The 25,922-nt window shown below is 46.0% G+C and overlaps 1 protein-coding gene across 3 annotated transcripts in view; it reads right to left on the bottom strand.

The window, feature by feature from the left end:
- The window catches only part of PACRG (parkin coregulated), a 530,120-nt gene that overhangs the window by 110,837 nt on the left and 393,361 nt on the right, over positions 1–25,922 (bottom strand). The window contains exon 6 of one of the 3 annotated variants that reach the window (XM_061428501.1): positions 19,692–19,975. The exons of the other annotated variants lie outside the window; for them this stretch is intronic. Coding sequence (XP_061284485.1) covers positions 19,848–19,975 — 128 coding nt within the window. The 3' untranslated portion in view covers positions 19,692–19,847. Of the gene's footprint in view, positions 1–19,691; positions 19,976–25,922 lie in introns of those variants that run through there. 3 annotated transcript variants of the gene reach the window in all.

The following is a 25,922-nucleotide window of genomic DNA, read 5'->3' as shown; positions in this document are numbered from 1 at the left end:
TCCAGACTGGAGTACTGGAGGGGGTAGCTTTTCCCTTCTCCAGGGGATCTTCCCAACCCAGTGATCGAACCCAGGTCTCTCGCATTGCAGGCGGATTCTTTACCAGCTGAGCCATCAGGGGAAGCTCAAGGACCTGTAGCCGGCAGTAAATATTTGTTGAGCTTAACTGGGGGGCAGGAGATGGACAAGAAAGGAGTCAGCAAGAGCCTGCAGTGGAATCAGACAAGTTGTCTGATTCCACTGCAGGCTCCAAGGTCAAGGGGAGAACTTCCCCACACGGCTGGACCTCCCGCCAGGCTCCCACCGAGGGCCAGCATCCACTCCACTGCGTCCTCTACAGTTCTAGCTCTTAAAGAGGTTGGTACATAAATGAATGCCTGTGGACCGTGAGGCTAAGAAAGACCCAGTTGTGAAACTATTGGTAGTTTAGATTTCCTGACTCCTCTCAAAATTTATATGTACTATTGTGCGCATGGACTCTAAGGAAGTGGAAAATGAGTTTGTGAAAAACACTTTTTGTCAATTAAAAGTTTTCACTAATTTTATTAAAGTATTCATTTTTTTAACCCCCTAAGGCTGCTTTAAAAGTATTTTCCCATACATTTCTGTCCCTTTAACTTTCCTTATAATTATTTTCCAAATGATAAGGAAAGAAATAACAAATATCATTTATGGAAAAGTCATTCTGTACAGAACATTTGAAAGCCTGCTCACAGGAGGGTTAGGAATGTTTGGAGAGAACCCAGTGGACAGGAAACTGTGGAAGGGTGGGGCCCACCTTCTGCTGATCCTGCCGGGGCCCCGGCTTCGGGGAGATGGGACTGGGCCGGATCCGGGTATCAGGGTGCTCAAGAGAGCAGGTGAAGCGGGGCGTCCCAGCGCAGGGACGTGTAAGAACAGGGTGATGGTCTGTCCCAGGTTTAGCCGTGAACAGCCCGTGCCCTGGGAAACTTTTCAGTCCCGAGCAAACTGGGACGGTGAGCCACCCTATGCAAGAGTTATTCAAAACAGGGATCAAAAAAGAATGTTCTAGCCAGAGAGGTTTTCAGCAGTCATTGATTCACCCGTTATCATTATTATCTCACTTTGAGCCCTGGAAGGCTAAAATTTGACCTTGCTTAGAGAAAGGGCTCTCGCCACAGTTCTATCAATACATCTGGAATGCTGCTCAGGAAATTCAATCCTTCTGCCTCTCCTACTCAGGACTGTGTGTTGTTCGGAAAGTATGCGTGAACTTGGAAGTATGTGGCACGTGCCCACGTTCATACCCTCGGTGTTTTGAGCCCAAGGTCAATGCTGTTGCCTTAGAGTGAGGTCAGGCAAGCGTCATAGATCACGGGATCGCACGTCTCGTGGACGCGAGGACAGGTGCGTGTGCGCTGCTGGGGGTTGCATCCTGGGACACCCTCTGCCCCAGTGTCTGCTTTGCTCTGAGAAACCCTCTTCTCAGGTGATGCCAGAGGTTCCAGGGAGCTAGCAGGCTCAGGACTTTTCCTTTCCCATACTGGAAAAAACATAGTTGTCTCATCTTTTTTCCATTTTTTAAAAATAAAAACTACATGTAGACTCAGAAGTGGAAACAAATGAAGATGAGTACAGAATTCCCCTGGTTCTTAGTCTGTATCGAAGCAAATCTCTTTCTTTTTTCTCTTGCAAGCACCAACATCTCTGATAACATTTCAATATTAAAAATGATCACTGTCATTTTTCGTTATTTAATGGCCTAACGTTTTGTGTCCTTAGGCAAGTTTCTCAGAAAGATGCACTCACTATGATGCCACTTAATAAGAATTGGAATGTATAGACGTTACTATCTGCAGGAACATAGTAGGGCTTCCCTGGTGGCTCAGACAGTAAAATATCTGTCTGCAATGCAGGAGACCCAGGTTCGATCCCTAGGTTGGAAAGATGCCCTGGATAAGGGAATGGCAACCCACTCCAGTATTCTTGCCTGGAGAATCCCATGGACAGAGGAGCCTGGCGGGCTGCAGTCCATACGGTTGTAAAGAGTCGAACACAACTGAAATGACTTAGCACGCACACACCCATTCCAGTATTACGGCTTGGAGAATTCCATGGTCAGAGGTGCTTGGCAGGCTACAGTCCATGGGGTCGCAAAGAGTTGGGTACGAGTGAGTGACTAACCACACACAGGAATATAGTGATATAGATACATACTACCTCTAATCCATATGTGTCCCCAGATGTATAATACATGTGTGTATAAATGTATCTATATATCTCTGTGTGCGAACATATGTATATACTTATGAATGGATATGCCACGTAACAAGCTCAAGAATCACATGTGACGGTGATCAGGGCAGAGCAAAAGAGGAGATGGGTGCTAGGAGCAGTTCAGATGAGAGCTAACTCATGCACCCTTCCGTAACGACCTTTCAGTCCGGCCACGGTCTCTATGCCCCTGCCCCCACACTGGGCACCTCTCTTCCCCAAGATGGTATCAGGTGCCAGTGAGGCCCCAGGCTTGACAGTCCAGGGTGAGTCCTTCCAGGCTACACTGCCTGGGCTTGAACCTTGGACCTGCCACTATCGCCCTGTGCAGCCACCACCTGGATCTTTATTCCCTCGGTGCCTCAGTTTCCCTATCATTTCCTTTATCAGGCTGTTATAAACACTTACCATTTCTTTTATAAGATTGCTGTAAACCCTTATTTCCTTTATAAGGTTGCTATAAACACTTTACAGCGCTAGTTTTCATTTAGAATGTGGCTGACACAAACTCTTCGATGGAAGGTCTTCTGATGACAGTGAATTAGAATTGCTGGTTCTGACTGTCAGGAGGACCAGACTGTAATTTAGTCGAGGGCAGGAAACCTCTCAAGAGTCTTAATTCTTCAAGCACTCAGAACCAAGTGCATTTAACACTATTAGGGTGCAATTATTTATTCCTTCAACACAGTTATTAAGCTGTTGTTACCGCCAGACAGGGTGGCAGATGCCGGGTCTCCCCGAGTGAGCCTGGCACACACAACTCCAGCAGTAAACTGATTAGGAACGTGGGTGCTGGTACCACACTGCCTTGATGTGAGTCTTGGCTCCAATCCCCACCGTGCGACCTTGGGTAAGTTACTTAACATCTCTGTGCCTCACTTTCATCGTTTGTAAAGTGAGGACAACTATTCCATCCACTTCACAGAGCTGTGTGAGTCCTGGCTCCAATCCCCACCGTGCGACCTTGGGTAAGTTACTTAACATCTCTGTGCCTCACTTTCATCGTTTGTAAAGTGAGGACAACTATTCCATCCACTTCACAGAGCTGTGAGAATTACTGGATAAGTCATACAAGTACATGTAAGAAGAGGAAGGGAGCTCACAGCAAGTGCCTGGTGAGTGCTACGATAGTGAAGATTGTGCCGAGATTTGTTTATTACCATCTAGATATTTGATGGGCATCCAGGTGGGCAGTAGAGGTAAAGAATCCACCTACAATGCAGGAGATGCAGGTTTGATTCCTGGGTTGGGAAGATCCCCTGGAGAAGGAAATGGTAACCCACTCCAGTATTCTTGCCTAGTGAATCCCAAGGTCAAAGAAGCCTGATGGGCTATAGTTCATGGGATTGCAAAGAGCTGGACACAACTGAGCATACATATTCAGATATTTGACACTGTGTTTTGAATGAATATTTCTATCTTACTGAGCCATCTTGACATATTAGCCAAAATTTTTTTTCACAAGCAAAACAGGTAGTGTGAATTACACCAAAAATCTGAAAATCACTTTCATGAATAAATAGCTCCTCTTATCTGGTTAAAACATGTGCTACATTGAAAGATCAGATTAGAATGGCTATTTCAGTAAGGATGATATGTTACCGGATACAAGCTTTTACAGTAATTACACTCTCCCTCAAGATATTAGCAAACATAAGCATGGAAAAGGAGAGAGTCATACAGAAAATTCATACCTAGACACCTCTTCTTCTTCAGAAATACTAACATCTTCTATCCTTGTGCTGTAAGTTTCAAAATGCCTTATGTGACCTCACAACTTTGAATTTTTTTATTTGTGCATCTCACATGAACTGGAGAGCTACTATTTTTAATTCCACTTGGATGGGGCTAGTTCCATGTTCCTTTGAAAGATAAGATAGCCCTTGCTCTGAATCATTCCCTTAAAACGGAAGATAAAGAGAAAATTTAAAATAAGAATAGAAAATAGCCACCAGTTTCATAAGGACAGAGGTGAATGGAACTCTTATTTTGATGATACACCTCTAGACAAAAGCATTTACAGATGGGTATTTTTTTTCTCCTTTATAGTCAAAGGTGATTTCAAAATAGATTTGTACAGCTGAAAAGACCAAAAATGTTCACATAGATGAGAACTGATCAGCACTCATGGAAAAGCAGCTCTAACTGCATTTGAAGGGAAGATTTCTTACCGTGAAAAGATTAAATACCCACTAATGAGAGATGTATTTCTTTTTCTCTGGTGGGAGGAAAACTACGTTGACGACTTAAGATTCAGGTTTTTAAAGTTCAGTAAAATAGTCACAAATTCAACTTAGGTTTTCTCTCCCAGTTTTCTCCCTTCCTCGTCTTTCCCATTTATATATTCTATAATTTATCCATCTGCCAAAACATCTTTCTATCTGTCCGCCTGCTCGAACATCTGTCTGCCTGTCTGTACACCTGTCTGCCTGTCTGTACACCCGCGATAGCCTGGCTATGTCTGTCTATGGATCTGTCTCTATCATTAAAGAAGCACAGGAAGGTTAAAATGGCAGGCGTGAAGGCCTCTGAGCGTTTGACAGTGAAGTTTTTCTTAAAATAATTCTCCTCAGCCCTCAAGGTCACCTGTCGTACTGGCGTAATTGTCACTTACCATAAAAAGTGTACTTCCAGGCAACAGGAGGGAAACATCCCGTGGAGCAGAAGGAACTTACAGGGCAATGAAAAGACTGTGTAGTAAGGACATGTGGAGAGCAGGGCCGATCAACACCCTTCCTCATTGGACACATAGATCTCAGGGTGGAATTTATTACATAAGTGCAACAAAACCCAAGAGACAGTCTCAGCAGCGTGGATGGCGTGGTGCGTGTGGTTAGAGAGCAATGCTCTCTTTGGATTGAAGGGCTTAAAGATTAGGTTGTGACTTCAGGAATGAGAAAGGAATGACTGGCCCGTGCAATCTGGAGTCAATTACAGGGAAAGATGAAAAGAGTCACATGTCAGTCACCCAAGTGGGGCCCTAGATACCGTTTCTATTGTGCTTTGACGGTCACCTTTGAAGCGCTGCCTCGTTTTGGGCATCGTGCGGGCTGAGGTTCAGCAGAAATGGGCTCCCGGAGGAGGCTGACTCCAAATCGAGGCGTGAGTCGGCGAGGATGGGTGTCGGGAGGGGAGGCTCGCGGTAGGACACGGGCCGCAGCCTGCAGACACTGACTTAGAAGAGACACACCCTCCACACGCGTTGGCGACAAGCGAGTGTCGGTCCAGGGGGAGGAGGGTGCTGACGGAGGAGGTAGAGAGGGAGCGGAGAAGCAGAGAAAAGAGGACACGGAAACAGAGAGAAAGAGGCCCAGAATGCTGGGTTCTGATTGGTCAGCCTGGATTCCCTGAGCCAAGCAGGCGTGCGCATCTTAATTTCCAAGACTCACTTGCTGGAATACTTGGACACTGATGCCTTCACAAATAGGCTACTTGGATGAGTGGAGCAACAGTGGGCTAAAAAAAAAAAAAAAAAAAGCTGGCCTCTTTGGTATAGGTATGCGTCTATGACGACCAAACAGTGGGCAAACTCGGGCCGTCCGCCATCCAGGCCAAAGAAACACCAGCAGCAGCGGCCCTGGGCACCCTGCACCCCGAGTGATGGGCAGGCAGCACCCCAAAACTGGAGAACCGCCAGCCTGGAGGTCCCCGGGAGTCCCCGGGGGCCCTGCCGTGGGACAGAAAGACTGAAATAAAGACTAAGATATGAAGGGAGGGAGGGAGGGAGGGAGAGAGATACTAAAAAACCAGGTTCTGGGACACCGGAAATAAAATTGCAGCCCATTATGGACGTCAGCTATGGCATCTCTATAGAAAAAAAGGGTAAAGCTGACACCTTAAAGGAAGTGCAGTTGGAAGCGGAATTCCCATCCCAGGTGGCCTTGCTAGTTGTCCTGGAGAAGGGAATGGCAACCCACTCCAGTATTCTTGCCTGGAGAATCCCCATGGACAGAGCAGCCTGGAGGGCTACAGTCCAGGGGGTCGCAAGAGTGAGACACAACTTAGCAACTAAACCACCACCAGCACCAGCTGTCCAACCTGACCAGTATTAAGAAACGGTCTGCTAATCCAACATGGATTTGAGAGAGTCTCTGAGTTATTTAAACATGTTTAGCATACCCACAACATTTACAGTACATTTTAATATGAAATATGTTAGTGATGTTTTCAAAATACGATATGTGCTGGTACAAGGTTTAACTTGTAACGACTACGCAAATTAAAAAAAAAAAAGTATCCTTGAGGAAAAGTCATCAAATTAAACAACACAACGTTATAAAACTGAAATTCCTCAGCTGAAAGCCCACGTGTCCGTGTCTCTGTTTGGAGTTCTCCTCTTCGGTTCTCAGGGACAAGTTCATTTTGCACTCTTCAGATGCGGTATCTTATTCCTAAGCATTGTCTGTCTCAGAATCCTTGGGGAGAACTGCCTTGTTAATGGTTTTCTATACTTTATATGAGAATTTAGGGCAATCCAAGTTGAAAAATGTAAAAGTACTGACTCTGACCTTGACTCTTCACACTGTCTCCAAAGTTTAAAGCAGCCCTTGAAAACAAATCGAGAACAAAACCGGGGCGCTTCCCTCTAGGCGTCTGAAAGACTGACGATCATTTTTATCTCCTCAATCTAAGTGAAGCCTTGTGGAGACGGTTGGAGCAGCATAATGTGTACTCTAATTTGATATTCATAAACAATATAAAGTGGCACATTAAGACTTCTCTTAGACTCCACCACCAACTTAAAAAAAATGAATATTTCAAAAGTGCCCCAAAGTTACATGGGCAGAATGGGCAGAAAATGTATTTTATTTTTTGTTATAAGGATTTATTTGAATTAAAGCCTCTCAATGTCATATCAAGCAATGTTGTCAGTTTTTAAACTAGGAAAAACAAAGAGTTCCCATTTATTACGTGAAAAAAACAAAAAGATTGTTTTTCTCTCTCCCAGGCTTTGGGATCAGGTTTGTGAATTGCAGAAGAGGAAGAAATCTTGGGCATTTGGAAAAATGCAGATCCCAGGAGAGGAGAAGTGTGTCAGATCCTCTCTGTAGCTGGAAGTTGACTGACAGTCACCTGCTGCAGAAAGGTACAGATGTTTGCGCCTGTCTAACTTCCTGACAAATGCGCCCAGCACAGCTGACCTGGGAACCAGCAGGCATAACCACTCTCCTAAAAGGGTATAAACACATACTAAAATAAAATACATTTTCATCAAGTCTAAACATAGCTCCACGTAAGCCATTCGTGCTGGAGAAACCTAGCTTTATATACCATAATAAAAATCTATTTAAAATGAAATAAACACCTTAATTCATGCTCGTCTTGAGACACACGTACCAAAGTTTAAATGTTGAAAAACGAGGCAATAAAGACATTTTTATGGTTGATAACAAACTACAAATTTGTCTGGGGAAAATAATCATTCAGTGTTTGACAAAAGAGCTGTGATAAGAGATAAAGAACACAGTATTCACTGTCTAAAGAACCAGGGAGGGGAATACAGCTTGTCCCAATCCCACATTTTCAACTATGTGTGCTATGATTACAGTTATAAACAATGGATACTGTGTCAGCGAGGAGAAAAACAAACAATAGGTCTTTTTCTGAAAGTATCTGTAGGAAGAACATACAAGCCAGTCAACAAGGGAACAGAAATAATCCTTGTTTTCTCTGTAAAAATAATACTTTAAGATTCATCTGCAAGAATGTTGGTATTCTTTTCCACTGTGTTTTATTTTCCTTCATTCACTATAGACTTTTTCCCAACTTGCACCTGGTTTGACCAGCAGTCAGCTGGCCTCTGAGGAGTCTCCCTGTGTCTTTCCTACACCTCCCCGCCAGAGACGGTCGCCAGCTGCACAACTGTGCTTTCTTTAGTTATAAAAGCCAGCTTGTGACATCCTTTGCTTGATTCAGTTAAAAACTGAATTAAATGAAATCAATTCAACAAATACCCCCTCCCCAGTGCTTACTGCATTGAAGGCACTGCTGATTTGGGAGGAGATACGTGGAGAGAGACACAGACTTCAAGAAGCTTACAGTCTATTTTGGGGTCTAAGACAGGCCTAAGATAAAGCAAGACAGAGTGTATGTTTTGTAAGGGAGACAGCGATGACCTGTCTCATCGGTTTAGAGGAAAAGAGACAGATGGGAATGTTGCTGGACAAGAAAAGGGGTCACCTGAGGCTGACCTCCAAGCACAGAGGGCTTTGCGGTTTGAGGCGGGAGTGGGGAGAAGGTGGCCTTCTGTCGACGGACCGAGCCAGAACCAAATACAGAGGGCGGGCCACAGAGGAGTCCCTGAGAATGAATGGAGCCCAAGGTGCCTGTCTGAGACGGATGAGGGTATAAGTGAGGATGACACATCAAATCCTAGACGTAAGCATCCTTCTGAAGGACCTGAGCATCTACCGTCTAGAGAGGACCTGCCTCAGGCCAAAGAGGGGAAGGGAGTTCCCACGGGTAATGGTACAGTGAGTGGCTAGGGGCAGAGGGCAGGGTGGAAGCGGGGCATGGCCCTCCAGATGGGGGGACCCAGGCATCCGAGACAGGAGGTTGGGGGTGCACCAGGCAGAGGAGAAGAGGCAGAACAAGGAGACGTGGGTGTCAAAGAAAGGGGGCTTTGCACAAGACAAAGACTTCTGCCCAGTTTTAGGTGTCTGTTCGGACACAAATTTGCTGAGGTTCTCCTAAATGGAGAGGTTGGTTTGTTCTCATTAACTTTTATTGGGCTTCCAGGTGTTGCACTAGTGAAGAATCCTGCCAATGCAGGGGATGCGAGAGAGGCAGGCTCGATTCCTGGCTCAGTTCCAGAAGATCCCCTGTAGTTGGAAATGGCAACCTGCTCTAGTATTCTTGCCTGGGAAATCCCATGGACCAAGGAAGCTGGTGGGCTACAGTCCATGGGGTCGAAAAGAGTTGACTGGACTGAGCACACACACACAGACACACACAACCTCTATTCTTGCTAATACTTCTGACCTTTGAAATCCAATCAGAATAAAAGTAGAAACTAGATCATTTCACTTTTTCTAAGAAAAGAAATTCCCATTTCATAAGAAAATACATTCTTTCAAAGTCCCTTGTGCTGTTCTTCTGATAATTTTCAGATACGTAGTTAACCTTCAGAATTACTTCAGTGCCTTGGGCTCTTCGCTTAAGAACCCAAGAGCCTCCCTGTGGGGCCTGTCTGAACATTTGAGTCTACTGCCACTCTTTGCGTCAACCAGATTGCTCCTTAATCTGTATTTTAGCTTTAGAAACCTAACACTGAGACATTTGGCTTAAGACTAACTATTGCTGGATGGGTCCCACCTTCATGACTGTTCTCTGAAGAATAAATATCCAGGCACAGATTAGGGACATTGAGTTAGCTGAAGTATGTTTATCCCTTCATGTGAAATTATACTATTTTAAGCAAGTTGTTTTGGTGCCTGTTGTTGTTTTAGTTGCTAAGTCATGTCTAACTCTTTGCAACCCCATGAACTGTAGCCCACTAGGCTCCTCTGTACATTGGATTTCCCAGGCAAGAATACTGGAGTGGGTTGCCATTTCCTCCTCCAGGGGACCTTCCCAACCCGGGGATGGAACTCGAGTCTCCTGCATTGGCAGGCAGATTCTTTGCCTCTGAGCCACCTGGGAAGCCCCTTTTTGGCTCCTAATAGGCTACTAATGAGTCATTGCTGATAAAGTTTACAGATTAAAGACCTTCTGTTAAGATGGCAATGAGATATTTTTCTTGATGTTGTTTAACTGCTGCACTCAATATGCCAGCAAATTTGGAAAACTCAACAGTGACCACAGGACTAGAAAAGGTCAGTTTTCATTGCAATCCTAAAGAAAGGCAATGCCAAAAAATGCTCAAACTACTGCACAATTGCACTCATCTCACACACTAGCAAGGTAATGTGGAAAATTCTCCAAACTAGGTTTCAACAGTATGTGAACCAAGAACTTCCAGATGTTCAAACTGGATTTAGAAAAGACAGAGGAACCAGAGATCAAATTGCCAACATCCATTGGATCACAGGAAAAGCAAGAGAATTCCAGAAAAACATCTACTTCTTCATTGACTATGCTAAAGTCTTTGACTGTGTGGATCACAACAAACTATAGAAAATTCTTAAAGAGATGGGAATACCAGACCACCATACCTGCCTCCTGAGAAATCTGTATGCAGGTCAAGAAGCAACAGTTAGAACTGGACATGGAACAATGGACTGGTTCCAAATTGGGAAAGGAGTACATCAATATATAAAACTGTATATTGTCACCTTGCTTACTTAATTTATATGCAGAGTACATCATGGAAAATGTCAGACTAGATGAAGCACAAGTTGGAATCAAGATTGCCAGGAGAAATATCCATAACCTCAGATATTTATTGAGGCTAAATATATATCAATTATAAACTCAGGTGACAACACCCTTATGGCAGAAAGCAAAGAGGAGCTAAAGAGCCTCTTGGTGAAAGTGAAAGAGGAGAGTGAAAAAGCTGGCTTAAATAAAACTCAACATTCAGAAAACTAATATCATGGCATCCGATCCCATCACTTCATGGCAAATAGATGGGGAAACAATGGAAATACTGACAGACTTTATTTTCTTGGGCTCCAAAATCACTGCAGATGGTAACTGCAGCCATGAAATTAAAAGACCCTTGCTTCTTGGAAGAAAAGCTATGACCAACCTAGACAGCATATTAAAAAGCAGAGACATTACTTTGCCAACAAAGGTCCATCTAGTCAAAGCTATGGTTCTTCCAGTAGTCACGTATGGATGTGAGAGTTGGACTATAAAGAAAGCTGAGCGTAGAAGAACTGATGCTTTTGAACTGTGGTGTTGGAGAAGACTCTTGAGAGCCTCTTGGACTGCAAGGAGATCAAACCAGTCAATCCTAAAGGAAATCAGTCCTAAATATTCATTGGAAGGACTGATGTTGAAGCTGAAACTCCATACTTTGGCCACTCGATGCAAAGAACTGACTCATTGGGAAAGACCCTGATGCTGGGAAAGATTGAAGGTGGGAGGAGAAGGGGATGACAGAGGATGAGATGGTTGGATGTGTCACGGACTCAATGGACATGAGTTTGAGCACGCTCCGAGAGTTGGTGATGGACAGGGAGGCCTGGCGTGCTGCAGTCCATGGGGTCACAAAGAGTCGGACACGACTGAGAGACTGAACTGTACTGAGAAGGGAAAATTCATGCGATCCAGTTAGGTTGCATTATTAAGATCTGCATTAGAAACCTACTTTCTTCTATTGTTGATTGACCCTGTCTACTTGGGGGAATCTTATTTTGGATTCTGTTATTTCTACCTTTTATCAACCAACTACACTGCTTTTGCAATGCTACCGGAGAGAACTTACAAAAATAAGCGACAGGCCACCTGGGAGTCCGGCCGCGCAAGCATTAACTGAGCATGTCCCGGGTGACCAGGGCGTCAGCATTTGCATCAACCTGGGCCATGAATGCAAGCCCTTGTCAGTCATGGGTGCTGGGCGCATGGCACAGGGAGCGGTCGCCTTTCTCTTGATGCTGATGGCTTGACAGCTGCATTTACACACACTTTCACAAAACTCATTTGCATCTTTTCCCAAAGAAACAAAAATGGAGTTAGCTTGTTGAGGGGTTACAAGGTAAAACTTCCTAGCAGAAAATGAAAGGGGAAAGTCACTGTCTCATGGAAAAGGGACGTGGGCGAGACCAGCAGTCTGGAAACTCAAAGTGCAGACTGAAAGCCTTGCTACAACGTGTAACTGGCAAGGACCTCCAGTCCTTAAAGCTACCAGATAATGCATGGCAGGATGTAAAACATCCAGTCCACTTCTGTTATTCTCCAATCGATTACGCAACACTCACCTGGGCAGCCGTCACTACTTCTCTTTCTTCCCATTGGTCTATACAGTGATTCTCAAAACACTGTGTTAAGGCTAAATGTTCACTTACAGAATCATGTTGCCTGAAGCCAGAAGTAATCACTACAGCTATTATGCACCTGTGAGCGCTTATCAGTTCATCTCGTGCCTGCCTCCTCTTCAACAAAACCATGTAAGACAGAGAACTTGCTGGTACAGATGATGCTTTCTTTGATCATACAAAGGGGCTTTATGCAGGAATTATAAATCTCCACTTTAATTTGTTTTGGCAAAATATTTTCTTCAGTGTCATTCCATTTCACTATCTTTGACTTTTTTTTCCTTTTTTTTTTTTTTTACAATTTCCTTTCATACTTTGTTAGACTAAAAAGGGCATGGTCTACTTCAAAGGACAGTCTGTTGGTTGCTTACAAGATGAATAAAACTGTAAAAGACGTTTCTCAAGTTCTAGCATATATTCCTTAATCGTTCTTAGCAAATATGGACAAATGAATAACATTTGGAAGGATCCTCAGCTTTGTGCTGGATTTCCATAAAGGAATTCTTTCCCTGTGACTGAAGGACATCTGGATGGTGTTTTCTGGATTTCAGCCTCGACACAAGAACAACATACAAACTTAGATATGAACTAAATTGCAGTTGCAACCACTGAGGGAATTCGGGTGCAGAATAGGTAACAAAAATGAAAAAAGATGAAGCCTAAGAAGGACTGAGTTAAATTCACCCATTCCAGTCCGTTTGAGTTTGCTGATTCCTAGAATGTCAATGTTCACTCTTGCCATCTCTTGTTTGACCACTTCCAATTTGCCTTGATTCATGGACCTGACATTCCAGGTTCCTATGCAATACTGTTCTTTAGAGCATCGGACCTTGCTTCTATCACCAGTCACATCCACAGCTGGGTATTGTTTTTGCTTTGGCTCCATCCCTTCATTCTTTCTGGAGTTATTTCTCCACTGATCTCCAGTAGCATATTGGGCACCTACTGACCTGCGGAGTTCCTCTTTCGGTATCCTATCATTTTGCCTTTTCATACTGTTCATGGGGTTCTCAAGGCAAGAATACTGAAGTGGTTTGCCAGTCCCTTCTCCAGTGGACCACATTCTGTCAGACCTCTCCACCATGACCCGCCCATCTTGGGTGGCCCCACATGGCATGGCTTAGTTTCATTGAGTTAGACAAGGCTGTGGTCCTAGAGCAAGAGAGTTCCAGAAAAACATCTATTTTTGCTTTATTGACTATGCCAAAGCCTTTGACTGTGTGGATCACAATAAACTGTGGAAAATTCTGAAAGAGATGTGAATACCAGACCACCTGACCTGCCTCTTGAGAAATCTGTATGCAGGTCAGGAAGCAACAGTTAAAACTGGACATGGAACAACAGACTGGTTCCAAATAGGAAAAGGAGTACGTCAAGGCTGTATATTGTCACCCTGCTTATTTAACTTCTTTGCAGAGTACCTCACGAGAAATGCTGGACTGGAAGAAGCACAAGCTGGAATCAAGATTGTCGGGAGAAATATCAATCAGCTCAGATATGCAGATGACACCACTCTTATGGCAGAAAGTGAAGAGGAACTAAAAAGCCTCTTGATGAAAGTGAAAGAGGAGAGTGAAAAAGTTGGCTTAAAGCTCAACATTCAGAAAACGAAGATCATGGCATCCGGTCCCATCACTTCATGGGAAATAGATGGGGAAACAGTGGAAACAGTATCAGACTTTATTTTTGGGGGGCTCCAAAATCACTGCAGATGGTGATTGCAGCCATGAAATTAAAAGACGTTTACTCCTTGGAAGGAAAGTTATTACCAACCTAGGTAGCATATTCAAAGGCAGAGACATTACTTTGCCAACAAAGGTCCGTCTAGTCAAGGCTGCGGTTTTTCCTTGGTCATGTATGGATATGAGAGTTGGACTGTGAAGAAGGCTGAGCGCCGAAGAATTGATGTTTCTGAACTGTGGCGTTGGAGAAGACTCTTGAGAGTCCCTTGGACTGCAAGAAAATCCAACCAGTCCATTCTGAAGGAGATCAGCCCTGGGATTTCTTTGGAAGGAATGATGCTAAAGCTGAAACTCCAGGACTTTGGCCACCTCATGTGAAGAGTTGACTCATTGGAAAAGACTATGCTGGGAGGGATTGGGGGCAGGAGGAGAAGGGGACGACAGAAGATGAGATAGCTGGATGGCATCACTGACTCGATGGACGTGAGTCTGAGTGAACTCCGGGAGTTGGTGATGGACAGGTAGGCCTGGCGTGCTGCGATTCATGGGGTCGCAAAAGTCGGACACGACTGAGCAACTGAACTGAACTGAACTGAACTGAAGAAAGACTACGTAAAGAGAGGGAGGCTGCCCTTTAGGACCATAGAATCAAGGGCTCTTCACAATTCTAAGCTAGAGAGGACCTCTGAGTCTGCAGGCAACCCTGTTCCCAAGGGAGGGAGCTTCCAGACCTAAGCATTCGTGCCTGGCGACCCCATGGATTGTAGCCCAGCAGGTTCTTCTTTCCATGGAACTCTCCAGTCAAGAATACTGGAGTTGGTAAGCCATTCTGTTCTCTAGGGGATCTTCCTGACTCAGGGATTGAACTTGGATCTCCTGCATTGCAGGCAGATTCTTTACCATCTGAACCACCAGGGAAGCCTTTATAAAGGAGGGGGCAGACTTAAAAATGGCATCAGATTAGACTTTTATCAAGGTTACCTCTAAGAGAGTCTGCTAGGCGTTCTATACCGCAGCTTTGGTGGGTTAAATATATGTTCTTTGAGGCAGGGTTATTAGTCAGTCATTTTGATTAGGCGCAGATTGCTGGCATCAACTGTCATCAAAACAATTTATGCAAAAGCAAAGCAACTCAACACTGAGTAAACATTTGGTTAATGCTTACTATGTACAAGCCAAAGAAAATAATTATTTGGGAGAGATTTTCCGACAGAAAGGATGGTTGATTTAGGGCTGATCTCCCTGATGTTAAGGAGAAAGCCAGGGCTGTGCTTGGAGACTCGATTTGCAACAGATCACATAATTCCATTTAGAAAAGATTTTCAAATAAATGCATACATCCCCCCAATCTAGCTGGAAAATGATGACTGAAATACTTTCTTCACCAAAGGAGCACTAGCAGGGGATTTTGTACCTGGAAAGGCAGTTGCACCGCAGTGTGAGGGTGCATTAACTAAGGAGGGGAGGGTGGAGTCTCAGCTAGGAGACTGTTAATAGTCCAGGAGAGAACTACAGTTAGGAGACCTATTTCACAGTCCAGGGGAGAGATAGGACCCATGCGAACTCGGGTGGGTGGGGGGAGCCAATGAAAAGAGCATGAGAGAGTCTGACCCAGGTGGAACCCCCAGGATGGAATGGATTGACTGGGTGGGTGGGTGAGGGCAGGGATGGCATCCAAGACAGCTCGGAGGTTCCAGCAGAGCTGACGGAGTGATCGTTATTAATAAATGGGATGCACGCAAGAGGAGGGATAAACATGGGAGCTAGACAGCGAAGATAATTTTGGCCATGCTGAGTTTGGGGGTGTCTAAAGTGCAGAGTCGGACACGACTGAGCGACTTCACTTTCACTCTTCACTTTCATGCACTGGAGAAGGAAATGGCAGCCCACTCCAGTGTTCTTGCCTGGAGAATCCCAAGGATGGGGGAGCCTGGTGGGCTGCTGTCTATGGGGTCGCACAGAGTTGGACACGACTGAAGCGAGTTAGCAGCAGTAGCAGCAGCAAAGTGCAGTTGAAAACATGAGTTTGGTATTCAGGAGAGAACAGGCTTTTAGAAAAAGGTCCCGGGAGCCACGGACCTGGAAGTGCAATGGACGCCCCTGCCCCAGAGAGCGTGGACTGATGTGCTGAGAGCATCCGGACAGGGGCGCGGCGCGGGGAGGGGTCAGAGAGGCTGGGGGAGAGCGGGGAGGGGCAGGATCGCGCAGGATCTAGGGGGCAGTGCCCAGGCCCCCGGGACTCCTGCCCGACAGTCAGCATAGGAGCCAGTGTCCTGTGCCCGCCGACGGCGTGGGGACCCAGGCTGTTACACGCCTGCCACCTGTGCCAACCAGAGGCTGGAAGGAAGGGCCCCCTCCAGGTGGGAACCAGCGTGGTGCTTCATGGATATTCTCTGAATTGAACTGAATTCTAGCACACGGAATTGGAGCAGGGGGCTGCCAGTTTTGAGTCCATGACTTGGGGCTGGGGGCCGAGGGGCTTGTCCCGCATCCCCTGGGCCAAAGCATGCGCCTCGGGGGACCCTCCCCACTGGCCATGAGATGCACTGTGCCCAGGCCAGGGTGGCAAGCGGTGGAGTAACGGAATCAACAGCCGCAAACTGTTAGTGAGATGATAAGACACAAGAGACCCAACTGGGGCACAAATGGGCCAAGAACAAATGGTCCCGGTCTGGACCACGCCACCTCTCAGGAAATTCCCTCCGGATTTGGGAGGGGTCTCACAGTGGAGCTGGCAGCATTTCACTCTCCAGCCATGGCTCTGGAGCTGGGGGTGTCCTGGGCGCACCCCACTCCCCGGGGCTGTTGGGGGGGCGGTGAGAGGCCACAGATGGCCCTGAGGCGGGACCAAGCCCCCGGCGACGGGGGACTTCCATTCTGGGCAGAAGAGGGTAGATCGGAAAGCTCAGCACAGAAAGGGGTGCAACGACCAAGCTCCAGGCTAACCCGTTCACACGACCCCAAGCGCGGCCCCGTCCAGGATTCTAGAAGGCCACAGGCTGTTTCATGCTGAGGTTCCAGGGCCGGAAAGCTGGGGTGCGGGCTGAGCTGGGCTTAACAGGGCAGCCCTGTCGGTACTGAAGGACGCCTGCGAAAAGGGGAGGTGTTTCCAGTTTGAAAACTCGAGATTCCCCGCGGCGGCCCTGAACCGTCCTGGGACTTGGGATCCAGTCGTGCACATGGTGACTGGGGACCTCTGCTCCTCCTTTGGCGTTTCGTTTTCTGTTCCAGGCCAGGCTGACTCTGGCTTCACATTCTCAGTAAAAAAATCGACTGTGCCAAAGAGGAGGGCTGCGTCTCCTGCCTCGCCCTCTCTCCTGAGCCATGGGGGGCGCTGCAGAATGGGAGGGGGCCCTCCCCCGACTTTCTGGACCAAGCAAGCTAACTAAGGCTTGCTACTCTTGGCTTCTTCTCCTCACCCCTGCCTCTCTGGCTGCAGCCTCCCCCACCTTTCAGGTGTCAGGCCAGAAAACAAACCAGCTCTTCAGCCGCCTGCTGTGATTTCTGCGGCTGGTCCAGGTGCCGCGTCCCCACCGGGGCTGAGGGCGCCCCGAGGTCCCTGTCCCATCCTCCCATCCATGGGGTACGCTGGTCTGCAGCACCGTCTTTTCTCAGCTTTCCCTCTCTCCCTGCGCCTCCAGGTGCCTCCACATGGGCTTTTTAATATTAATGCCCTCCGTCAGGCCGGCTTCTGTTTCCCTATCTTGCTGACCTCTCTTGTCCGGTGCTGAAGGACAGCAAGGCCTTATGAGACCCTGAATTTTAACTAGTCTCGGTCCGATGGATGTTTTGAGGAATTCATATTTATTGGTTTTTTTCCCTAAGAACTGTTTAGGAACTCACAGCATCTGTACCACTTAGAACTTCCGGAAGCATTAAACCTGGGTGGCCAACGTCTGCATGTGTGTCTGTGTGTGCGTGTGTCTGTGTGTGCGTCTGTTTCTTTGTGTGCGTGTGTCTCTGTGTGCGTGTGTCTCTGTGTGCATGTGTGTGGTGTGTGTGTGCACGTGTGTGTGTCTGTGTGTGTGTGCACATGCTTGTATGTATGTGAATACTTCTTCCTACTTAGGCACCCAAAGCTCTTTGCCATGACTAACGAAATGTAACGGTTAAGAAGACTGTAGGGGATTATTTGCATACTACGGTTTTCTAGTAGTTTTTGTTCTAGTTTGATACTCAAAATTTCCCTGTAATTTGTTGTGGTGACAAGAAATGAATGGGAGGCAGGCTTCTCACGCTGGCACTGAGGAGGTATATGTAGGGAATTAGCATAAGCTGGAGCATTACAGAAATGATATATGTATAGGACTTCCTAGACACTTAAATTGAATAAGAAATGCGACTTCAAAATTTCCAGTTACTCAATGTTCTTTTATCTATGAGTCTTGCATATTCGCACTGGGGTAAATTTCTTAAGAAACTGAGCAAGGAGCTAAATTTGCACATTGATTTTTGTCTTTTGTCTGCAGTTTAAGGCTAATTTAAAAGGATGGTGAGGAGACTCTATTTTCAACTGGCTGAGGTTCAATAGGAAAATAATAAAACATTGTTATAGCTAACTCTTTCACAGAGAAATTTTGGCAAAGCCTAACTTAATCCCATTCAACGTGCTCCAGTACAGCCAAAATACTGTTCCAGTGAGCAAGACACCCGTTAGACTGACAGGCTTCCTATGGTACCGGGATTTTTCTGTGTTTTATTTCAAACCAAATCAGCATTTCAAAGCTTTGAATTAAGAATGCAAAAAGGAAATATTTTATAATAAAATCAATAAAAGGCATGCAGTTTCATTAGAACTATCTTTTATCAGTAGCCTGCATTTTTCTAATTTCAGAAGTATATGTGATCACTTTAGATGTAGAAAATTACTCCATTTAATTATTCTTGCCATGAAGGTTTTGTAACGCTTTAGGAAGGTCTACTGATTAGCTTGAAAATCCTAATGAAAAGAGTTACTGTATAAGGCATCTCTTTGGGTGCAAATCAAGAAAGGGAAGTTTTAAGGGTATTTCTTTTCCTCTCTTTTCTTGTTTCTTTTTGAATGCTGCCCCTTCCAGCTAAGGTGACATTTAGACCCTCTGCTTCCTGCTGATGGAAGAGCTGACAGGAGGCTTTGGAGGGACACAGGAGGCTTTGGAGGGGTTCTTAAAACCAGCAGTGGAGACGCCTCTGTACACGTCACGCTTCATCTCCTGCTCCCGTTCCTAAACCACGGGGCATTGTGGAAAACTTCCCTCCAAGTGCCATGGCACCCATTGTTCTCAGGGTGAAGCTAGTTGGTCACATCTCACCCATGCTTATGCCTGGCCCCCATGTGTCGCCACACTTGCCAGGCGCCTGCCCTCACCACCTGCATCTCCAGGTGGATCCTCTCAGGTCCAGCATCTTACTCAGTGTCCCCTGAACCATGAATCTAGCCTTATCTTCCAGATTGTTTTTCTGATCTTGGATGCCTTCCTACCTCATTCATCCACTCTTTACTCTCTCAACCAACATGGATGGTCATGCAGCACGGATCACGTTGTTTCAAAGCTGCATCTCCTAAGTATGAAGTCCCACTCATCCTTCAAGCTATGGGTCCTCCACAGCCTTCCTTAGCTTCAAAGGACCACTCTCTGCTCCTGGACTCAGGATCTGCCTTCCACTCCCCACCTGCTCAGCAAAGCTGGGGTCCCTGTTTGGCCTTAAAAGCATCAAATAAGACTGTACCCTGCAAATTAACTACCTCTGTGGCCCAGAACAAGTCAATTAGCAAGTTTCAGTTTCCTTACTGATAAAAATAGGAAGATCTATAGGTAATACCAGTGGGAGTTCTCTGTTTAGGTAAAGAACGATTATTTCATACCTATGTCAATGTTTAAGTAGGCATTTTATAAATTTTTAAATTAAATACTTCAAAATTCTTCTTTCCAATGAAGCCTGCTGAATGTAAGAGACCTGTGTTGAAGGTAGAGACCAGACTGAACAGCAGGAGCCTCTTTCTGGATGTATCACGGCTCCAGTGATTGTTTCAGCAATGTGGAAATTGGCAGGGATGGTTATCACAGTGGAAGGCAGTAGGACTCATCCACAGTCTTATATGGATTGACTTTGTAGACAGAAGGACGTTCCAAAGGCCAGTCTTGCACTGTGTTTTAACTGAGAACAGGGATAAAGTACAACAAACTATTAATTTAAGCAGGTACTGGAGAAGACACTTGAGAGTCCTTTGGACAGCAAGGAGCTCAAACCAGTCAGTCCTAAAGGAAATCAACCCTGAATATTCACTGGAAGGACTGATGCTGAAACTGAAGCTCCAGTACTTTGGTCACCCGATGGGAAAAGTCAGCTCATTTGAAAAGGCCTTGATGCTGGGAAAGATTGAGGGCAGGAGGAGAAGGGGGCATCAGAGGGATGAGATGGCTGGATGGCCTCACCGACTCAATGGACATGAGTCTGAGCAAACTCTGAGAGATACTGATGGACAGGGAAGCCTGGCATGCTGCAGTCCATGAAGTCACAAAGAGTCAGACATGACTTAACTACTGAATAACAACAAAAAGTTTGAGACATCCTTAGTCACTTTTATCCTTCAGTCGCTTTTACGAACATGAATTTTCAGAAAGAGGTGAAAGCAATGAGTTCACTCATGGGTGGGAAGCAGGGGGCTCACTAACAGCAGAAAGGCAGAGGCTACTTCATGACTTAGATGGGAAACAAAGGGGCCTAGAAAAGTCTACCACCTTCAACGGAACCTACAAGAGGGAATGAGTGGATGTTAGCCCTAAGACTGTTCCTAGGTAACCTGAGCTGAAATTTGACCAAGAATTACTAAACCTCACCCAGAAGCAGTAAAGCTACAAGGATGGGAAGTGAACAGGCTCTTTGTTTTAGATCGACAGCAAGGCGGCCTCCAACAGCAGGCCGGGGCGCGCTGGCCCCGCTTCAGGGCGGCTCCCGTCAGCTCGAGCTGTGGCCGCACCTCCCTGGCCTTCGAGCCTCTGGCTCGCCACTGACCAGGTGGAACTCCAGTTTATTGTGCTGAGCACAGCACTTTTCTTCAGTGATGAAAGACATCTTCATAGCGACTGAGTGGCTAATGATGAAATACACCAACAAGGGAGATTACTGGCCAATAACGAAACGCTCTGTCTCGTTTGTAAAACAAACAAACAAATCTCTAAACAAGGGTTGGCTAAAGATGGACGTGCACTTTTTTGCCACCGCAAGCAAAGAATCTTCAATTCTCTTCCCCTCTCCCTGTACATATGTGGAACTCTTCCAGGGACACGTCCTTGGGTGGTGGCTGAAGGGAGGGGGGACAGCTGGCATGAGACACAGAGACTGGGAACAAGTTCACAGTGTTCATCTCTAGGGACCCACAGAATAATTGAGAATTGGCTCTTTCATCTCCGGCCTCTGCTCAGCTTTTTTTGCTGCCCCTGAGCCTCTGCTGTCCCCAAGTGGCCGTCCGGATCACTTAGCCGGCTGTGGAGATGCTATGTGCGTAGATAAAAGTTTGCCAGTGCTCCCTGTTAATAGGGCTGTATCGTGTACTCTTCATCTAAGCCTAAATTTACAAAGCAGCCCACGGTGGGGGAGCGAGGTGGTCAGATATGCAGGTATCAGAGTCAGTTGATTCGGTTTCAAGTCCTGGTGCCAACATCTACGAGCAACATGGCCGCAGGATCCCTCCACCGGGCATCCCTGAGCCCAACATTCAGCCCATGGTGACTGTAGCGACCCAATGCTGCTTTGACTTCTGGGGAAGGTTGCAAAGCCGAGTAGTCAGAGACATAGATTGAAGTCAGATGTGGTGGGACCGCACCCTAGCTCTGCTGTGTACAACCCTGTGCCCCTCGTTAAGGGCTGGAACCGCTTGAGTGCCAGCTTTCTGTATAAAACGGGAATTCAAACACTAATCCAGCAAAACGCACACAGCATTTGGCATATGATCATGGAGCGGTCACTCCGTGAGAGGCAGCAATTGTTGGTAATAGTTTGTAGACAATCTTTGAAGAAAGAATTGTGAAAATCTGATTTTCTGCACAATTTCAACCTAAAAACAGCACTATCTAAATAGTTGAACAACCAAGTAAGTTGCTCATGACAGTATAAGAAATCAAAGTGCTCAATGGTGATGATGCAAAAAAAACCTCTTGTAAACTCAATGACACTTGTTAGCAGTATTTTCCTGATCTATTTATTATAAGCTATGTGATTCCAATTCATTATTCAGCACCTGAGTATAAAAGTAAACCATGTCATCATGGCTGATACTAGTTAGTAGAAAATCTTGTGACAGCTTCATGATATTTCAATGAGTATACTTGTTGATAAACCCAAGATTTATTCTACCCAAACATAAAGACATATTTATCTTCATGAGCATCTCATTATTCAGAAAGTACCAATCAGGTGAGTGACTCATTTCAAGCTGTCCACTGGGGAAGCAAATATGCCCAGGAAATGAGCAGTAAAAGTCAATCTTGAACAGAAAACTTCATTCCTTAATCAGAGATGCAGGTCAGATGGAAGAATGGGTGAAGAACAAGTGGAAACGGAACAAAACTGAAAATTGTGTGTGGCGTGGAAAGGAATACAGTACTTGGAGTTGATAACTGGGTAAGACAAGTGATTGCAAAGCCCGTTTTCTCTTTGGAAAGATCTCCTGAGGTCAGTCCCGCCACTGGATGGCTGGGACGGATCCTTTCAGCTCGCCGACCGTCTGTTCAGTGCTCATCAGCGTGTTGCGGGGCAGCACCCACCCCGCCCCCCAAACCCAGGCTGGCCGTCCCTGTCTGACAAAAGGAGGAGGCTTCAGGGATTCCATTTGTAAATAGATGGGCAGAATCAGATGCTATTTCAGGGCTCACACTGGGACACTGCAAGTAAAGAACTGTCAGATACGGTTCCCTGCCCTCAGGGAGCTTAGAGTCTAGACAGGAACTAGCTGAAAGCCCATGGCGTGCCAGGATAGCAACTGTGTAAGCTTGTTTTTCTTTCTTTCTTTTTTTTTTTTTTTTTAAGAACACTAAACCATGGGGCTGAGCCCAGGGTGCATGGGGTTTCTGGGCCACATGAGGAGTGGCCCAGCAAGTGGTGAGCACTGTAGGAGGTTAAGGCAGGGTTCTCCCTGTGCTTGCTCCCTTCCTTTGTCTCAGTTCCCTGGCAGGGACCCTGACGATTCACCTCTCCTCCAGACGCAGTGCCTGAGCTAAGATTAACAGGATATCAATGCAAACCGAGTTGCTGTGAAGCTTTTTACCATAAAGCACCTTCCCATTTCTATAAAAAAAAAAAAGAAAGAAACCTGCAGCTTAAAACTTAAGCTATTCCATTAATTCCCCAGGGGTAAGTCTCTGTGACTTATTTCATCAACCTGAAAATTCAACTCATAACAAATGAAGAGTAAAGACTAATTCTGTGAGAACAGAAGAAATTCGGCCTTTTTAAAGAGAGCGCTCTATCAACCCAAGTAGGAATTGTCACATGTAGTTTTATCAAAATTTGCTTGTACTACATGAGAGCTTTATCCTTGAGTGACAATTTGAAACACACCAGAGACACAGTTCCATGAAACGACCAATGATTACAGAATGCTGAAAATATTGTTGCTAATTCTTCCTTTTCTCTATGTTCTGTGTCTGTGGGATGGGTGTGGGGAAGATGACAAGCTGGGCATCCGCCCCAGGGAGCCTGGAGATAAGCCCATTCTTTTAATGCACAAATTTTGTTAATGTGCCTAACCATAAAGATTAGGTTTGCCTGCATATGATAGAAAACCCTAAATAATACTGGCTTAGGTAAGACAGATGTTTATTCTTTCTTGTGTCAGGAGGCACTCTGACTATTATGAAGTGCAAGAGCTCCAAAAGTCATTGGATAAGTGGACTTCTCATACTTTGGTACTTCACTTTCTTGCCTGTGTCTTCCATTGGGAGATTACCTCATAGCCCAATATGGCTGCTGCAGCCCCAGCCTTCTCATCTGAGTTCCAGGCTGCAGCAAAGGAAGGAAGGACAAGAGCTCTGCCCTCCTCAACTGAATGCCACACAGCACTTCTCTACCACTGGCCATAACTTATTCAACAGGCCCATACCAAAGCTGCAGGGGTGGCTGTGAATCTTGTCTTGCTTCTGAGGGCAGTGCCCTGAACAAAATAACAGCTTAGTCACTAAGAAAGAGGGATAATGGATGCTTCCAGCATCTGGCGGCCCCTGCCTCAGTGTGTGGGTGAACATGTGGAGACCGCCTTGATGCTGACAGGAGACACACCGTCACGTGGTCTCTGTCTCCATGCTCGCTCCTGTCCCTCCTGGGTCAGCCCTGCCTACTCTCAGTCCTCTCTTCTTTCCTGGTACTGGAAACCTCTCAAGCTGATGCTTCCTGCTCGGTCTTGAGTCCTGTCTCCCTCTCCCCTCCTGTAGTTTCCATGCAACTTTCGTTCCTTCTCTTCCTCTCTGTCCTGGGACTACTGCAGTGGGTTACCATTGCCCTCCTCCAGGGGATCTTCCCAACCCAGGGACTGAAACCATGTCTCTCACGTCTCTTTCATTGACAGGCGGGTTCTTTACCACTAGTGTGACCTGGGAAGCCCTGCAGGTTTGTTGCTTGTGTTCAAAGCCTTTACTCAGGCTCTTCCTCACCCTAGCCAACGCTTTTCCCATCTGCCCAGCTTTTGAAGTCGAGGTGAAATGTTTTACAGTCTCCTCTCGTATCTAAAGCCAGGCTCCAACAGCATTCCACCTACGTTACTTGCAACCTCATACAAGCTGTCCCCTGAACCTGACTGCAGTCTGCTTGAGGACAGGAGCTTTGTCCCAGTTTCTCCTCCCTCCCTTCGTCCTTCCCCCTTCCCTTCCCTCTCTCTCTTTTCTTTTTCCATTTCCAGTACTAAATACAGTGCCCTTTTCCGTAGGTGAACCATTTGCTCCATGAATAAGAAACGGTAAGCAAAAGAAGGGAAGTGGAGGGCATGAGCCAGTGTTGCACTGCCTGTGCAGGTGAACAGAAGGAATTTTCCTTTGTTCTCCGTTAAAAGGACAAAGGGTCACTGGCCAAAGAATCGGAAGGCTTACCCTCCTGCCAAGCCCAGAGACTGCTCAATTTTCCCCTTGAAGCCAATGTAACGGCAGAAGAATCAGAGACGCGTTTGCATGTTTTTCCTGCCCACCCTCTGTGTCCAAGAACGGTCGTGGCCGCCTGAAAAATGGAGGCGCTATTAAAACGAAGAAAGGAGTGTCCGTGTGCAGACAGATTAAAGACACCCCCACAGGTGGGAGAACACAAGACGGAGCCACTGGTACTTACTAATCGCTCTGAACTCATCGACTTTCGCTTTGTCATTTCTCAGTAAGGTTATTTTGCCTTGAAAGTCAAAAACCTAAATTAGGCAAGTGCTCGGAAATAAGCAGAAAAGATTTTCAATCTGGGCTACGCACAAGAGGACTGAAATATTAAATCAGGAGTGGTTCTAGTATCTGAGATTAGAAATCCAAACTTGAAAAGGCCCGTTTATCTTCTGACCCATAAGACCCCGAAGCTAAATGTGGGCTTGTAAACGACAAATGCTGGGATCCACGGGTGGAGGCAGGTCAGAGGAAGCCGAGCTGTGTCTCTGCTTCTGATGGGAGTCACTCAGACCCCCTCTGTCTGAACGCTCCCTTCTGTATCCTAGTATCTGGGACTGGGGCTCAGAACGTCTGGGTTTAGTTTGCAGCTTACACGCTACAAGACATCTGGTCCTTTCTCACTCCTCTTTACGCACCCCAGGAGCTGTGTGCACGAATTCCCTGCAGCTAGTGCTTCCGTGTGCCCCTTGGGCTACTGGAGAAATGCATTGACACCTTCCACTGAAAACCATCAATTCCAAAATTCCTCAGAAATAGTAGTATCCAGGGTGATGGGGTGGGGGTGGGGGAGGAATGATTCATTAACTACTGTCTATAGTCTTCTTCAGTAAAAAACAGGGCTGTCACTTTGCTGACAAAGGCCCATATAGTTAAAGCCATGGTTTTTCCAATAGTCACACATGGATGTGAGAGTTGGACCATAAAGAAAGTTGAGTATGAAAGAATTGATGCTTTTGAACTGAGGTGTTGGA

The sequence above is a fragment of the Bos javanicus genome, chromosome 9 (genome assembly GCF_032452875.1).
Source record: "Bos javanicus breed banteng chromosome 9, ARS-OSU_banteng_1.0, whole genome shotgun sequence".
Taxonomy (NCBI): Eukaryota; Metazoa; Chordata; class Mammalia; order Artiodactyla; family Bovidae; genus Bos; species Bos javanicus.
The sequence above is the reverse complement of the archived record's forward strand: the minus strand, read 5'-3'. Positions and strand labels throughout refer to the sequence as shown.